At 58.4% G+C, this 17,099-nt stretch overlaps 1 protein-coding gene across 3 annotated transcripts in view; it reads right to left on the minus strand.

The window, feature by feature from the left end:
* Positions 1-955: 955 nt before the first annotated feature.
* AHDC1 (AT-hook DNA binding motif containing 1) overlaps positions 956-17,099 on the minus strand; it is a 64,798-nt gene continuing 48,654 nt past the window's right edge. For 2 of the 3 annotated variants that reach the window (XM_065930177.1, XM_065930175.1), the window contains exons 4-7: positions 16,638-16,749; positions 16,467-16,504; positions 11,173-16,083; positions 956-1,380 (exon numbers count right to left, since the gene is read on the minus strand). In XM_065930177.1, the coding sequence (XP_065786249.1) occupies positions 11,216-16,009 (4,794 nt within the window). In that variant the 5' untranslated portion in view covers positions 16,010-16,083; positions 16,467-16,504; positions 16,638-16,749 and the 3' untranslated portion in view covers positions 956-1,380; positions 11,173-11,215. Of the gene's footprint in view, positions 1,381-11,172; positions 16,084-16,466; positions 16,505-16,637; positions 16,855-17,099 lie in introns of all 3 variants that reach the window. The other variant, XM_065930176.1, reaches the window with a different exon arrangement.

Raw genomic sequence — 17,099 nt, forward strand, 5'->3', positions numbered from 1 at the left:
TCAAACTCTGCAGTTTGCATAGGCAGGTGAAGGTGTGTTGGGGCAAAAAAGTGGGAGAGGTGGGTGCTGGAGACAAAGAAGACCCAGGCCTTAGGATAAACAGGGGACACGCAAACAGGGGATGCTCCTTGTGGGAAAACGGGGTGAATCACAAGGGTTCTTGCCCTTAGGTTGGATTGAGTGTCTCAAAGACAAGTATCCTCAGCCGGAATATAACTGTGGGGCCCAAAGGCTGGGGGGACACTGGACAAATGAAGGGGCTAGAGTCAGAGACCCAGGGCTGAGGATGGAGTCGAGAAGCAGGGGGGTACCCAAGACCTGATTTATAATGGGGGTTCCTCAGGGAGAGGAAACCTAGAACTTGGGGAAGAACAGAGGTCTCAGAATCAGGGGAGACCCAGGACTTAAAGCAAAATGAAGCTATAAAAGGTAGACTCCTTGGACCTGGAACAGAATGCATCAGGGCCTAGGAAACTTTGGGGCTAAGACTGAGGAGCCCAGAGGCAGGGGAGACCCAAGGCCTGGTGTGCAAAGAGAGGGGCCCAGATGCAAAAGTGACTCAGATCTCAGGCAGAAGGAAGAACTCTGAGGGGGGGAACGTGGTGGAGGTATTTCAAGTTCTCCAGGGACCTGGTGAACGGTGATGACCCCCAGCTGTCACACCCCTTCCATTCTGTCCACCCTCATTCACCCCCTTTCACAAGACACAAGGTTGTTTTTTTTTTTGTTTTTTTTGTTTTTTTTTTTTTGCTTTTTTTCATTTCTTTTTAATACAAACTTGGATCTTTGGGTGTGTCCTGCCAACAGAAAACAACAACAACAACAGAAGAGAAAACCCAAAAGAGTGAAAAATAAGAAAGAAAGAAAAAAAAAAAAGCTCCCGCAAGAGGTTCTTCTCCCTCCCCCCCACCATGCGAATTTGCACACCACGGGACCACAGCAGGTTTACAGAATGCAATATACAATCCACGATTTATAATAAAACAGTATATACAATAAATAGGATATTGTTCATTTTTGTCAAACGACCTGTAGATAAATTTCTCAGTGCATACTTGCAGGGGCTCTGGACACCGTGAAGCCCCGCTCGCAACCTCTTGCACACGCGCGCGCTCTCTCTCTCTTTTTTTTGTCTTTTTCTAAAACTGTGTTTTGTTTTTTAAGTTTTGTACATTTTTAAAAAGTATTTACAATTGCTGGTTTTGTGCAGAAAGGGCTCACCTTCGGCTTCTGCGTGGAGGAGATGGACAGGGAGGGGTGGGAGGCAAGGGACAGGGCTGCAGGGGGTGCGGGCGGGGGGTGGGCGGCAGGAGGCAGAGGGGCAGGCAGAGGAGGACGATGTGGACGCTGGGAGGGGTCTTGGCGTTGGTTTTCTGAAAGCTGCAAAGAAACACAAGAGAAGAGGCAGAAGTCAGTGGCAGGGACAGACTCTGAGCTCCAAGAACAGGGAGTCGTAGGAGCAGGACCCCCCACCCAGTTCACCCAGAAGTGAACTGCCTGGTTCCTCCTCCCAGAAAATTCCAAACAGCCCTGCTCATGAAACTCTGGCCTGCTTCTAGCCTGCTTTGAGCTCAATTTCCCCACTGGTAAGATAGATGTGTGCCCAAGGCCCACACCACTGAAGGATAAAGGACGTGCTGGATAGGAAGGTGGAGTTTCAGGCAGAGCAACCTGTTAAGAACTTGAACTCCTGAGTCAGACACAGCTGAGCTCAAATGCTAGCACCTCCATTTCATAGCTCTATGACCTTGGGCAAGTCAGTGGATCTCTGCGGGCCTCAGTTTACTCATCTGTAAAAAGGGGATAACAGAACTATCCTCTGTATTTGTTGGGAAGATTCAGTGGTTTGAGGCAGATTACACCTGGTCCATAAATGCATCATAAGTGAGAGCCAGCTAGGCTCTCCAAGTCTTAATTTCCTAATGTAACAGTAAGTTTAATAATTCCTCCTACTGAGGCTGTTCTGAGGAATGACATAATGGGAAGACAAGGCCCTAGCACAGCACAGGTGTGAACTGCGGCTTTAATTTCTTCTGAATCCAACCTTCTCCCCATTCCCTACCACTGCCATTCTGTTCCTTACAGAGGTGAGGTGATGAGGAAGTCTGTCAGAATAAAGGAAAAAAGACAACAATAGCATCTGTGTTGTCTGCAGCCCCTGCCTTCCAGAAGCTCAGAAACTTCCCCAGTCCCTACAGTCATCAGACACTAGAGATATGAAGTCACCCACTTCCCTAGATGGTCCTAATTATGTTTGCAGGGCTCTGGGGACCTGATTTCCTATCCAGACCCCCAGCTTTGCTGGGGTGAGCAGGAAGATGTCCAGTGGGGAAGAGGTGATATTCTCAAGACCTCTAGTTATTAGCCTGGCTCTTTTGGGGCTCCTTCTTCTCAGAGCCCTAAAATTCACGTCTCCTATACTTGGTGAGTGAAATGCCACTGAAATTAACGGGCAGGCATGGGGGGTGCTAGAACCACCTTTTGAGACTCCTCAGGGAGCCATCCCCACCTCCCCCCACCACCAGCAGCCACTGAAAGCCTTTCCTCTCTCGTCCTCTTTCTTGGCTTCCCTTTCCAATGGGGCCACATTTAAATTCTGCTCAGCCCCGGCTGCTGTCTGCCGGGCAGTCAGCCCCGGGGAAGACTTTTGTCCTGAGGCTGGACTTGCCAGGACTCCCTTCAAGGGCCAGGGGAGCCAGGTGGACCCCTGGGAGGTGGGACAGAATCCCATCCTGGTGCATCAGCCCAGGTGGCTTGCAGAGGCGTGAGTGGGAGGGCTGTATATTTGTCAGGCTGTCAGGTCTCCTGCTGGTGAGAGGAGGATGGAAAATTAGCCGTAGGGGTAAGAGGTGTGCTTGTTAGGGTGACAGGTGTATCACAACTGGAGTGGTGGGGACCAGGGATGCAGTTGGGGTGGGTGCCAGTACTCCAGTTAGGGGAGTGATAAACGGGGTGGGGGGGGGACAGGTTCTGCTGGAGGGCTGGGGGCATCTATCTGTAAGACAGCTTTACTGCAGTTGAAGAACAGCTGCCAAGCTAAGGAATGGCCGTTGGGGTGACAGATATGGTGTACTGGGGTGACAAGTGAGGGGGAGATTCAGGACGAGCAGCTCCAAACCACTTAACAAGCAAACTGTACTGAACCCCAGCTTCCCCTGCTTCCCCTGCGGGCCCCAGGGCAGGCTGGGAGCCTCTGCACAAATCCCTGTCGCCCCCGCCCCCCTCCAGCCCTTAGCCACTGCCAGTGACCCTCTCCAAGCCAGGTCTCCATGGTGATCTCAGCCCAGCAGGCAGCTCCTGCCAGAACCATTCCCGTGGTGCCGGCGGCCAGGCAGCGGGGAGGCTTTCTCACCCTCTGCTAAACCACCGCTGTCTCACCTTCCTCCTCCCACCGCCCTCCCCAGCTTTCATGACTTGGCCAGAATCTGGGGGATGGTGGGGGTGGGGTGGGGGATGGGGAGAGAATCAAAACCAGAGGCTTCTGAGCCAGGAAGGCAGAATGCTGTGGCCATGTAGAACCTTGACCTCACTAGGTGCGACTCGCCCCGGCCCAGAAGCAATGCTGCTGGGCTAGGCGGCCCAGAGCTGGGCACTGGGGACAGAGAGGAAGACGGATCTGGTTCCTGCTCAGGAGGGGCTCCCAGGGCAGAGAAGGAAGCAAAGCAGACCCCCAAGCCAGAGGATCACAAGGCAGGGAGATGGGGGTACGGCAAAAGAAGCCCTGGGGGGCTCAGGGAACACACCTCATCTGGCTTTGGTGGGAGAGACTGACTTGCAACTCGCTCGGAGCAGGGCGCCCAGCACACGCTGGGGTCAATGGTATACAGTGACTGAATGACGGAGCTGTGACTCGTCTACGTCCGGTGGGAGAGTCAAGGTCCAGCTCAGGTCTTGCACACCTCCAGACGCCTCCTCAGACCACCCTGTTACCATAGCTACTGAGGCACTTGTCATTCCCTTCCGAGCTCCTCCTGGGCATCCCTGATGCCAGCACGCGGCTAGCGCCCCAGGACACCGCCGTTGTACACGAGACTTAACCTTTGAGTACCTCCATAATGAAGGGCTGCAGAGCTATATTCCACGGAGTCTGGTGCTCCAGCAGTTTTACCCGGTCTGTGGGGCCAGGTCTCCCAGTGGCCTCTGCCTGTCAGTGGGGGCTGGCACTTGGGGCCCCAAGGGAGAGCTGAGTTGAGCAGGAATTTAAAATGCTGAAGACCACGGATAAACCAGGCTGTCCAGAGATCTGCTCTCCCTGGCAAAAGGAGCACGCGTTCGTGCATTCACTCAAGCAAACCAGCGGAGAGGTAGTCTAAAATATAGCCCCACCTTCGAGTCTCTACCCTCCAGAAAGGGGGGGTCTCAACATCAAATATGACAGTGGAACAGAAGGCAAAGAGTGTGTGAGAATTTGAGAGACCGATGTGCTGTGTGACCTAGGTCAAGTCCTTGCCCTCTCTGGGCTTCAGTTTCTATACAAAATAAGGGGGTTGAACAGGGAATGGCGAAGATCTTTAGGCACTGAGATAATGTGCCAAAGACAAAGGGGTCAGAGATAAACCACAGCTGCCCAAAGGTGATCCACCCCTGAGGTTTTCAGGCAAAGTCCGGCCTGTGAGTCCCTTAAATGTGGAGAGGACCCAAAGCACACCTGGCAGATGGGGATACCCTCAGCTAGGCTGGACCCAGACATTGATGAGGGATGAAGCTCCCAACGGGCTGGGCAGGCTGTGGCGTGGGTGGGTGTGGCTCTCCCTGCTCCAGAGTTTTTCAGAATCAGGCTACCAGTGACCAGAGGCATTCCTTCAACTCCAGTTCTGCCAGTCATTCCCTCTTTAGGGACCCTCCGTTGCTTCCCCCCACCGCTGGGCACACGGAGGGATGCTAGTGAGATAAAGTGGGGTTTACACCCATGGCTGCCCACCCAGCTTGTGTGGCCGTGTGTGTATCGCTCACCTCTCAGAGCCTCACACTCCTTACCTGTCCTGGGAGGAGGTTATATATGTCCCCCTAACACCCATCTCTCTTCCCAACTGGAGATGCCTGTGTCAGGACAGGTGTCACCCACAGGTAATGTGTTGGGTATGCAACTGAATGGAAGCTGAGAAGTGGCAAGAACGTGGACCTGGGTGATCCCAAGGGTCCTCTCTGGCTCTTTGTTTCTGTGTTTTCCTGCCTGGATGGCTGAGCGAGTCCCTCTTCCTCTCTGTAAACTTGGAGGGGCTGCACTTGGAGAACTCCAGGAGCCCGGTGAGCCATGAGAGTTGGAACTGGTTTATTTACACACCCCACCCTTGCTCCATCCTTGGGAGCGTATCTGGTAACAACGGGGTTGAGAGAAACCAGATCATGTCCATGCCCCAATGCCTAACCCTTTCTCTCACAATTCGCCCTGGTGTGGTCTACATGACCTTCTTTGACTCAAGGGGAAAAAAAAAAAAACACGAACCCTGACCTCAGAAATGTCCCAGGCACAATGAGACACTGAGGGGACAGAGAATAGAAATGAGTAACCCGCCTAAAGGAGCTGATGGCGCAGTGAGGAAGTCATTCCCAGGAGGAGCTGTCACAGATGCATAAAAGGCTACAGATTAATTGCGCCTGGGAAGGATCCTGGAACGCTTCTTGGAGGAGGTGGTGTCTGAGTGAAAGATAGGAACTGACAGGTGGGAGATGGATGGTGGCTAGGAGAGAGCGGCCCAGGCCAGGGAACGGCCAACAGCAAAGGGGCAGGCACGCTGGGAAAGCTCTCTCCAGACCCCACAGTCTAGGGCTGGGAAGGCAGGCTGTGTGAGCAGGAAGTTGGGGCTGAAGAAGCGGCCTCGAATGCCTAGACACCAGGATAAGAGGCTGGAGGGCTGAGGATGCAATCAGAAGGTGTTAAGCAATGAAGCCACAAGAGCAGATATGTCTGAATCAATTCATCCAGTAAATATTCGGGAGGGGGAGCTGTCCAGACACAGCATCCCACAAAGCTGAAGGATATTTGGCAGCCACAATGGGGGTATGGGCTCCTGGGGTGGAGAGTGGGAGGATATTGGGGCAGAGACCTGCCAGGTGCTGGCTGGGCTGACCCAAGTGGCTGAGCCAAGTTTGTTCAAGACCCATTTTGCTGCCCCGCCTCCCGCCCCAGCTCTTCCTGCCAGTCCTGCCCCTGGTTCAAGAGGGTGGTCTCTAGTAGGTCTGGTGGGAGCGTCTTAGTCCCTCCCTTGGTGAGTGATGCCCACGTGGATGCTTGTAATGAATACCCATTTAAAGGCTGCAAACTCCATGAGGGCAGGATACTGCTCATCTTGTTCAGTGGCTCCTTTAGCACCACATGCAATGCCTGGCCCAGGCCAGGTGGTTCATTTGTGTGGGCTAAACCCAGAGTTAACCTACTTTCTCCTGCCCTCCGGCACCAACGGAGGGCACTATGGTAGCCAAAGTTAGAAGACAAAGTGACAAGGAAATCTTTTTTTTTTCAGATGATCTGGACTGAGACAGAGAACAGGTGTGGATAACTATGTGGAGAGAGTTTCCAGCCAACCTGGATCACGCAGCAGTCTGGGTCCTGTTGCCCATCAGGCTTTAGGTCCGCTGGGGTGGGACCTGTGACTCACCTTGACTCTGGACCCCCCCAGGGAGGACTCAGCCCCATTATTAAAGCATGTAACCAGGTGGTATTTCACAGCCTCCCAAACCCAAAGGCCCCAAACCTACACTAGAATACCAGCTCCTTCCCAGGAGGGAAGCGGGGAGAGCAGGTGAAGGAGGGCTGGCTACAAGAGTCCTGAGCTTGGAGAAAAGGGTCAGAGGTGTGTGATTCACACACACTGTGAGGAGGGACGTTATTCACTCATCTACCAACCACTGATTACGTGCTTCCTGCGTGCCAAGGACTGGGCTAAGTGCTTCACGGGTAATCTCATTTAATTCCCACAAGAGACGCAATGAGGTGACATGACTCACCAGGTCACATGGTTGGGAAGGGATGGAATCGGGCTCTGCACAGAGGCCTGTCTGCACCCACGGGCCTGCTCCCAGCCACCACCCTCCAGCCTTCTTGGGTTCTTCCAGGTCCGCAGGGATGCGGGGAAATGGGAGAGGAGGGGCCTGAGAAGGCACGCTCACGGAGAGATTACGTTTCCAGGAAATAAGGGCTCAGAACAAGAAGGCCTGGCCTGAAAATGGCTGCAGGAGAGGCAAGAGATAGGCCGGGAGTGAGGACAGCCCCAGACAGTGGGGAGAGGAGCCCGGGCAAGCCTGCCTGACCCCTGAGGTGTGGGCCTCTTGCTCAGGGCCAGAGGCAAGATCAGGTGACCTCTTGAGGTTTCAAGACAGGGAGAGACAAAGCCCAGAGCGGTCAGGGCCTGGCCCAGGTCCGGGCATGCCTGCTGACCCTGGCTGGCTGGTGGCCTTGGAAGCTGCTTCCTGCCCCAGCTGGTATAACCTTGGAGGACCTGTGACATTTCTCTTGGCCTCAGGTCCAGGCCCAAGAGGGAATGGGGAGGAGAGGGGGACTCGAGATCCCCGAACACCTTGGAGGGGCCCGTCCCACCCTCGCAGCCTGTCCCCAGGGTCTAGAAGGGGCTGATCTTCAGCTGTGAAGGCCCAAGGCGGAGCCAGTCTGTCTGGCTCTGCGTTCCATCTAAGGGACTAGAGAAGATGTTTGCCGGCCCGGGCGCCCCCCGCCCCCCTCCCTCTCTGTCAGCTCAGCTCCCAGACAGTCAGGTCCCACATTCCCCACTCTGGTTCCTCCCAGCTTTCTTCTTCTAACTCACATCGGGATGTGACCTGCCCCTGCCCGCAGTTTCCTCTGCCTGGAATCGCCCTTCCCCCAGTCTCTTGTGTGTCCACATCTTGCCTATCCTTCAAGGTTGAGCTCAGATGCAGCTTCTTTCACAGAACCTCAAAATCCGTTTAAAATGTCAGACCCAGAAAGAGCTGTGGGGAGCATCCAACCACTCCGTCATTTTGCAGATGGGGAATCAGGGGTGCGGGGGACCAGTGAGGCAGAGTATCTAGGATCCGTGAGGGTGGGGAGCTGGGTTCAAATCCCGACTCTGCCGTTTCCTACCCGTGGATTCCCTGGGCAAGCTTCGGAGCTGCACCTGCGTTCCAAGAGATTTGACTCACTGATGGAAGAGGCAAGTGCACTGACCCCTCAGGCTGTTCTGAAAGGCCAGTGAGGCTGTGTTGTACAAACGGCCCAGCACGAATACACATCCCTTTTCTTACCAAAGGGACAGAGAGGTGACTTCGGGCCGTGGCCCGCCTTCCTGGTGCATGAGGTTTGCTTTTCCCTACCATCTCACACCCAGATGCTTGAGGCTCTTTGTGGGCTTGGGTTAGGTTCCATGGGCCCTCGAGAACACAGGCTGTGCCTGGCATCGGGACAGGCATCGGAGGGTAGGTGGGGGTGAAGCTCAAGATGCGAGGTTGAGCTCAGTGACTTCTCCCGCACCCGGCCCTGGGTCAAAAGGGCTTGCTGCCCTGCTGGTGAATCAGTGTCACTGTCCTCCTTGTTTAAGCCCTCTGTAGACAGTGACACTCCCTCTGTTAACAAGCGCCACTCCCTCTGTTAACTCTTCTTCCTCACCGTTCTCTTTCCTTGCATCCCCAACACTTCCTCACTCCTCACAATGCTTTTAATCGGTCCTTGGCACTGGGAGCGGGGGTTGCCCGAGATGAGGGCGGATGTGCCATCTTCGATGAAGAAGGGGGGACAGCCCTCCCGCCATCACGGTCTAAGCCAGCAACCACTGCTTGCCTGAGCTACCGCAGCTGGTCTCCCTCCTCCAGCACCTGCCTGCTCCGCCGCCGCGGTACCTCCGCTCAGAACCCTTCAATGGTTTCCCATTTGTCTTGGAACAAACTTCAAATTCCTTCCAATGGCTGCATGATCTGGCCCTGCCTCCTCACCCCATCATTAGGGTTACTGTCTTCCCATCAGGTCATCAAAGCTGAGGTGCTTTTTTGGCCTCCGGGCTTTACCCACTGCTGTTCCCCCTGCCCCAAATGCTCTTCCCCCATCCCGATCTAGCTGACTTCCCCTTATCTTTCAGGCATCAGCTCAGCACCTGGCCAGCCGGCTGCAGACCTTTACAGCCTCCTAGCTTTTATTCTCTTGCATGGTCCTTCCTATGGCCATAATTACCAAATGCTTTGTGTTCTTCTGTTTTCCCGTCTTTCCCTCTAAACTGGAAGCCCCCTGAGGACCAGGGGCTCACTGTGGTGTTCACTGCTGTGTCCCCAACGCCTGGCAGGCAGTGGGTGTTGGACGGATGTCTCTGGAACAACTGAGTGCCTCGGTCTGAGGACTAGTGCTGTCAACTCCCAGCTCTGAGTGGGGAGCGGGCCAGAATGTGGGGCTGGATGGCGTCCCAGTTCCTCCTGCGTTCAGGCCTCACTGGGTGGTTCCATTATGTATCTCACTGAGCCGTGACCTGCCCAATAACCCAGCCCCCACATCGGTTTATTTTCCCACCCAGAGCCCGCGAGGAAAAGGTTTTCAGATTATTTCACATTTTCTGGATTATCCACAAGACATCTTCCCTCCAGTGAGAAGGATCAAGAGTTTGACATTTTAAGCCCTAAGCAGCTTCTCCCTGGCCTGCTTCAGATCTGTGGCTCTGCCGCTTGCAATGAGGTGCATGGGGAATGGAAGGCCATTTTAATCTTGGTTTGGCTTCATTATGAGGAAAAATATGCTGCCCCCAAGAAAGTCTGGTCCATTCTCTATGCCATGCAGTTTCAAGAACCCAAAAGATTACCAAAGTCAATTTCCTTGAACAGATGGGGAAAGAGAGGTTCAGGGGATGGAGAGGAGGAGGGGTAAAAGCTTGGTCAAGGGCACGTAGCAAGTTGGCCAATTGAGGAATGGTCTTTCGCCAGGCCTCCTGACTCCCACGTGCTGCCCTTTGCCATCTCCATGCACCAAGGGAGCTGAGGTCAGGCGGAGAGGGGGTAATAAGTTTCCACTGACATGACTTCAGGACCCTGAGTCACCTTGGCCTCGAATGGCCTTCCCCAAGCAGGGATGGGGCTTTCCAGAAGCCCTGCCATTCCTTCTCCAGGAACAGACATTCCCAGGAGGCTGCAGCAGGCACAGAGGTGTGAGGTGGGGTGAGAGGCTCAGACAGACCCCCAGCCCACTCCATCACTATGCACCATGTCCAGGTCAATTCTGCGACAGGTCTGTTCCAAAAGGAGGAAATGAAGGGCCAGTTATAGCTGCATTTCTGGAGCAGACTGTTCATCAAGAAAATGATTCCTTCAACTCTGTCCCTTTAGACCATTTTGGGGGCATTTCCCCCTCTTTTATTTTCTTTTTCTTGAACACAAAATCTTAAAGAATACTGAAGGAGGTGACAGTACCTGATAAAACAATATCTAAATACCTAACAATACTTAACTGAATTCTTAAGGAATGAATTTGGTTTCAGGAAAGGGCCTGGGATTTTTTAGGTAGGAAACATCCTACCTGGGGACAGACCCACTAGCTGGAGGCTCCCAGACAGTGAAATCCCAATACCCCTGTGGAAGAACAGCCTTTGGGGTACCCTGTGAGGCCAGAAAAGGACATCCTAGCCACAGCCTCAGCCTGGCCTTTGTCAGACTGCATCTTAAATTAAATAAAGTTCCCAAGGAGACAAAGAAGCCTGCAGGATCAGGATCCTGGATGGGCCTTCGTGGGTAATTCTCCAACCTGCTTTTTCCTTCATCTGTCTCATGCTGAGTGATGCAAACACCCTCCCTTACAAGAGATCAAGTGATGAGTGTGTGCTGGGACTCAGGTGGTCCCTGTTTAGGACTGAGCATGGCTAAGGGGAATGGACGCCTGACGAACCAAACCAGATGGCCCCATCCAGTCTACGGTCCTCCAGCCATTTCAGTAATGGGACCCCTGAATGTCTAAGCCCCATGCTGGGTTCCCCACCCAAGCACTCACCTCCTCCCTAAGACTGTTCCAAAAAAAAAAAAAAAAAAAAAAAAAGACTGTTCCCAACAGCTAATGCCAGACTCCCTGAATCCCAACTCCCTGTCCTGTTGTCGGGTCCCTAATCTTGCCCTCAAGTCCTTCCGGCTCGTGGCTATCCTTCTGCCCCCTGCCCAAGCTCTAATGTCTTCACACCTCCCCAGCCCCAGCCCCCCGGTTTCTTCTGCCCACTGCACCCACATCCTCAGACTCACCCAGGAACAAAACCTCGAGGTCCAGTCGGCACTTCAGTTGGCACTACAGGGAGGTGACGGTGAATGTGTCCTCAGGGTGAGGTTCCGCCATGGGCCCCAGGAAGCCGCTCTTGGGGCCCCCACCCAGGCCGGGATGCGCCTGCGGCATAAAGCCTGGATACCTGTAGGCGGTATCCTGCAGGGGCAGCAGCGAGTCCCTCGGCACGGGGGACAGGGTCAAGTCACTAAGAAGTGGGCAGCCATAGCCAGCAGCGGCTGCAGCGGGGCCACGGGGTGGGCCGGGCGGCCGGGCCATCTCCAGCGGCTCCTTGTCGGCCTTGGGTGTGGCCGGTGGGCTAGCCAGGTGTGGGGCACTGAGGCACGCGGCCTCCGTCCTGCCCAGGAAGTCAGCCAGCAGCCCCGAACCCACCTTGCCTTCGTAGGGTGGGCTGCGGGCAGCTGAACCTGGCGGGTACCAATACGCCGTACCCTTGCAGCTGGGGGAGTCGTAGTGAGGCTGGCCCAGCGGCAGGTCCCGGCAGCTCAGGTGGGCTTGGGCTGCAGCCGCGTGGCCCAGGCTGGCCCCCTGGAGCCCGTGCTTGAGGGGCTCACAGGCAGCCAGCTTTGTGGGCGGCGGCCGCAGCTCTTCCTTGAAGCCCAGGGTGGGTGAGCAGGTGGGCGAGTATGCCTTCTGCAGACCTGCATCAAACACCGTGGGCGGGTGGGCCAGTGGTGGGAAATGCTTGCCATCCAGCTCAGGGGCACCCAGGCTAGGCGAATCGCAGTGGAAGCCTTGGCCGAAGGTGCCGTCGGACGGCGTGGATGGGTTCATGGAGTAGGGTCCCATGAAGTCACAGGGGTCTCGCTCGCCCACACTGAAGGCCCTCGACTGGGAGGGCAGCGGGGACATGCTGCTGTCCCCACTGTAGTAGTCCAGGCCGAGGTCCGGGCTGTCCTGGAACAGGGGGTTGACGGGCTGCGGCTTGGGGATGAACTTGGCTTTGGCCGCCGCCCCGCCCCGCTCCTTCTTGGCCGAGCAGGCGCCACCGCCCCGGCCACCCCGAGGCTGCCGGGGCCCGGTGCTCCGTTTGGACGGGTAGCCCGAGGCAGTAGCCGAGGCGGACGACGGGAAGCCCAGATGAGAGGCCTCGAACAGGTCCACCTTCTTCCGCCGGCCACGGCCAGGCTTGGAGCTGCTCTGGAAGAGGACGCTCTGGTTCCAGTTGTAACCGGGGGCGGACGAGGCCTCGTTCCAGTCCATCATCAGTTTCTCCAGGCTGGACAGGCTTGACTGGCCCTCGCTGCTCGAGGCCTCGCTGTTGGCACGTCGGAAACCGCCGCCGACCGGCTGATTGAACTGGGTGCTGTCGGAGGAGGACTCGGAGAAGGTCTCGGACACGGCGGTCTGCTGCTTCACCTTCTGCGGGGTGTAGTTGGAGATGTCCAGGATCACGTTGGGCTCGCTGACATGGCAGTCGAAGCCGGGATTGTAGAGCTGACTGAAGGCCTCCGAGGCCCAGTCCAGGCCTCCGTAGCCCTGCCGGAAAGGCCACTGAGAAGCCCCCGCAAACTGCCGACAGTTCTCAGGCGAGGGCTGGAAGGACGAGGACGACGAGGAGGCGGCGGAGGTGGCAGAGGCCGTGGTGCCCTTGGGCACCATGTATCCGCCGGGCGAGACCGTGCTGGCCCGGCTGTCACAGCGCAGAGGTGTGGGGGCTGAACCAGAGAAGGGGGCCCCCTCGGAGCTGTTGAAGAAGGAGGCCTTGCTTGGTGGCAGGCAGGGGCCACCGGTGGGCGGTGGGGCATAGCCGGCGCTGTGGGCGCTGCTGGGTGAGGCAGGTAGGCTGTTGCCGCTGCCGTATGCAAAGCTGCAGTCCTTGCTGTTAGCGCAGTCCTGGCCCGTGAAGGGCTTAGCCGGGGCAAATACGCTTTGTCCAGCCCCATAGCCGCCGTACTGCGGGGGATAGGTGTTGGCGGGCGGGTGGGTGGTAGGTGAGCGGGCGACGGCGGAAGGCGGGGGCGCCAGCTTGGGGAAGGTCTCTGCAGCCCGGCAGTCTGAAGTTGCCGGGGTGAGCCCATAGCTCGCTGCCCGCCCGGGTGGGAAAGTCTGGCGAGCGGACAGCACCGGCTGGAAGGAGGGCTCAGCCCCAGCCCCGCCACTGCCCACGGCTACTGGGCTGGCCTTGGCTCCCCGGCTGGGAAAGGTGGCCAGGCCCCGCTGGGCAGGCAGGGCGCTGGTGGGGGGCCCTGCGTAGGTGCCTGATGCCTTCCGGGACTCGGGCCGAGAGGCCGAGAGAGCAAAGTCCAAGAGGTCAGAGGAGTCGTCGGAATCGAGCAGGGAGCGGAAATAGCCGGTGAAGAGGTTTTGGCGCTCCTGGCTGAGCTCGGCCTGGCCCGAGGGTGCAGCCACGCTGTAGTAGCTGCCACGGCCTGAAGCCCCGCTCTCTAGCCCAGTGGAGGCAAAGGCCCGGGCCTCGGTCCCCTGGAACCCACAGTTTCGGCCAGCCTGCCCGCCTGGGTGCCCGTGGTGAGGGGCCCAGCCACCACCCTTGTCCCCGGCCCACTCAGTGCCCGCCTCCCCAAAGCCGGGGCCGCTGGGCACCTGCTCTGGGAACAGAGTCCCGTTCTTCCGGGACCGCCTCTTGCGTTTGGGCTTCCCAGTTACGGCGTCTACCTCCCCCCGGCCTCGCTTGCGTGGATGCCCCAGCTCGGTGAGGCCAGGGCCCCCGACCCCCGCGGCTGCCACGGCCACCACCTTCTTCTTCTTCCCGATGCCCTCAAAGAAGTCACTGAAGGAGCACCGGGCGGCCTTGGCTGCATGGCCCCCTCCCCGGCCACCGAAGCCGCCTGCTTTGCCACCTCGCCGACGGAAGCCCTGCACGCGATGCAGGAAGTGGGAGATGCTCTGGGTGTCGGGCGCCTGGTGCACGGACTCGGGTTCGCTGGGCGTCCAGCAGCGGGGCGGGGAGCACCGCCCGGCGCACTGACTCTGGCGGTTCAGGAAGGCCAGCTTGGCGAGGACGTCTGAATACTCGGCCTTGCTGTCGTTGGCGTCTGCCGCGTAGGATGGCTGGGGGGACGCCAGCTTCTGCTTCCGCCGCCGGCGCTTCTTTACCTCCGGCATGGCCATGCTGGCTGCTGCCACGGTGGCCGCCTCGGCCGCCACCACCACCGGCTCCTTGGGCTTGCCAGGGCCCAGCAGCAGGTTCTTGGGAGGGCGGCCGCGCTTCCGCTTGAGAATGATGGGCATCTCGCCGGGTGGGAAGACCACCACCACGTTGCGGCCATTGTTCTTCATCTTCAGCAGCGGGGTGGGCTCGGCGGACACGCGCAGGCCCAGCTCCTTGCCCTCCACGCTCAGGCTGCTGCTCAGAGACGACACCTTGTACGTGGTCTTGTTCCGCCGCCCCAGGGACACGGGGATCTTGGCCATCTTCACCACCATGCGCCGGACGCCCCGGCACTTGCCTTTGCGGGGAGGGACCGCCGGGGTCTGGGAGGCTTCGGGCTCCAGCTCCGGGACGGGAACTGGCCCGGGCAGGGCAGGCGGCGGTGGAGGAGGCGGCGGGGGTGGCTCGGCCAGTGCGGCAGCCAACCCGGTGGGCATAGGCAGGGGGAGCAGGTGGCCCTCGGGGCCGGCATCTGCCTTGCGTCCCCGCCCGGCTTTCCGTCGGCGACACAGGATCTTTGGCCTATCGGTGCGCCGCAAGGCGTATTTGGGGTGACCCTCAGGCCCCGGAGGGCCATGGGGTGAGCACAAGTCCAGGCGCAAGGGCTCGGCCAGTGGGCAGGGTCCCAGGGGCTGCTGGGGCTCCAGGCGGCGGCCGGGGACGTCAAGCAACTTGGGCAGGGGGTCAAGTGCCTGCGGGTCAAGCAGCTGCGACTCCAGGGAGTCGGGCAGGGTGTCCAGAGCCTGTAGCGCCAGGCTCGGCAACCCCAGAGGATCAGCCAGGGGCTGCAGGGGCGGCAGCTCCAAAGCTTCCCCGAGCGGCTCTAGAGCCTGCGGGTCCAAGAAGCGGGGTTGGGGGTCCAAGAGCTGAGGCTCGGGCTCAGGCGACGGCGGCTCGAGGGCCTGGGCCTCCAGCAGCTGGGCCTCGGGGCAAGTGAGGGAGGCCAGCTCACTAAGGATGTCGGCGTCAGCGAGTTCTGAGTAATCGGGCCCGTCGGGCTCAGGCTCGGGTGGCAGACCAGTGGCCGCGGCCGAGGCTCCTGGACTGTGGCCTTGGCCGGGCTGGGGGCTGTCCTGAGGCTCAGGCTCAGGCTCGTACAAGGGGTGGCTGGGCCTCTCGGACTTGGCGTGGGGGGTGGCCCGCTCCTCCGGGCTGCGGATGCTGTTGGCCAGGCTGGGTGAGGAGAAGAAGCTGTACTGCAGGTCCCCAGGGGGCGGGGCCGGGGGGCGGCTGAGCCGGAGACCACCACAGTCCAGGTGCACGCCGCTGTGCTGCAGGTCCTGGGAGAGCCGGGTCAGGTCCTTCATGATGTCGATCAGCTGGACCACCGGACGCAGGGTCGCCCGCCCGTTGTCCCAGCGCCTTCGGGAGCTGCTGCTGCTGTCTCCCGCGGGTGTGGGGCAGCGGGCCTGGGAGACAGGACGGGCCGCCCTGGGGGGCAGCGGGTCGTCCCCCTTGGCAAGGACTGGTGGGCGCCGGGTGCTGGGGTCCCGGCGTGGGGGTGGGCGCGGGTTCTCGGAGAAGGTGTGGGCGAAGGCCTTGTCGGGTGGGCTGGCGGGGGGCCGGGCGGGAAGCAAGGGCCGGGGGGTGGGGGGGCCGCCGGGGTAGTACTTGGGCTCCCGGAGGTAGTCAGGAGAGCTGCACACGGCACTGGAAGTCACCACCAGGCCCTGGGGCTTCACACGCATCCTGACCTTGTCCTCCGAGGGCCGCCGGGCGGGGCCGGGACTGACATGAGGGTGCGAGAAGCCGGGACCAGGACCTGCCGGGCGGGACAGGCAGCAGGTCCCTCCTTGAACACCCAAGCCCCATCAGCTTCCCATGTCCCCCGTGGCCCCCTGCGCCCCTCTCCTGAGTCCCCTCCCGAAGCCCAATCCCTCTGGTGACCCTCAGCATTTCCTAAGCCACCATGTGCACCATGAACCCCCATGGGCCCCAGTTCCACTTCCTGACAGTGCACCCACTTTTGTCTAGACCCAGGCTAAGGACTGGGGGAGAATAATTCACCTGCTTTTGAGAGAGACACTCATGAATGGGGTGGAGCAACCACTCCAGATCAAATTTAAGGAGGGGGCCTGGAGGTCCTGTCAAGGACATGGCCTCTTCCTTCTTGCCCCATCCCCCAGGCAAACCCTGGCCACTCACCCTCGGCTCTGCCGCCTGGGCTGTCACACTGGAGATCTCTGTGGGCAACAAGACAGATAAAAAGCCATCTCAGTGGTCTGGGAGCCACAGATCCCAACCACTGCCCACCTGCCCACGGGGCCCCATCTCCCCACACATCCCAACCCCAGCACCCCAGGAACTCTGGCTGACCTGGAAGAGAGAGGGCCCCCGTGCCTGGGGGCTCTGCCAGTCGCTGGCTGTCAGCGGGGGGTGTTGTGAAGCAACTTTGGCCTGAGCCCAGGCCTCGGGGCGTGGACAGCGCCTGGAAAGGACCATCGCAGCTCAGGTTTAGTGAGCACCTATTGGGCGCCAGGCACTGGGCTGGAAGCTGTCCAGGCATCCTTTCATTTAATTCTTCACATCAATCCTGTGAGGTAGGGGCTATTAATAACCCCATTTTGCAGATGAGGAAATGGAGGCTCAGAGATGAAGTAACATTCATTCATTCATTCGTATACTCATTATTTGTGAAGTGCCTACTGTACACAAACACTGGGTAGACAAACACTAATGAGACAATTGTAAGTGACGTAATTATTAGTGGGATAAGAGCAGCAGAGAAAAACTTTAGAGCGCCTGAGGCCCGAGGTTCAACAATCATACCAGGAGTCA

This window comes from Muntiacus reevesi, chromosome 3 (genome assembly GCF_963930625.1).
Source record: "Muntiacus reevesi chromosome 3, mMunRee1.1, whole genome shotgun sequence".
Classification (NCBI taxonomy): domain Eukaryota; kingdom Metazoa; phylum Chordata; class Mammalia; order Artiodactyla; family Cervidae; genus Muntiacus; species Muntiacus reevesi.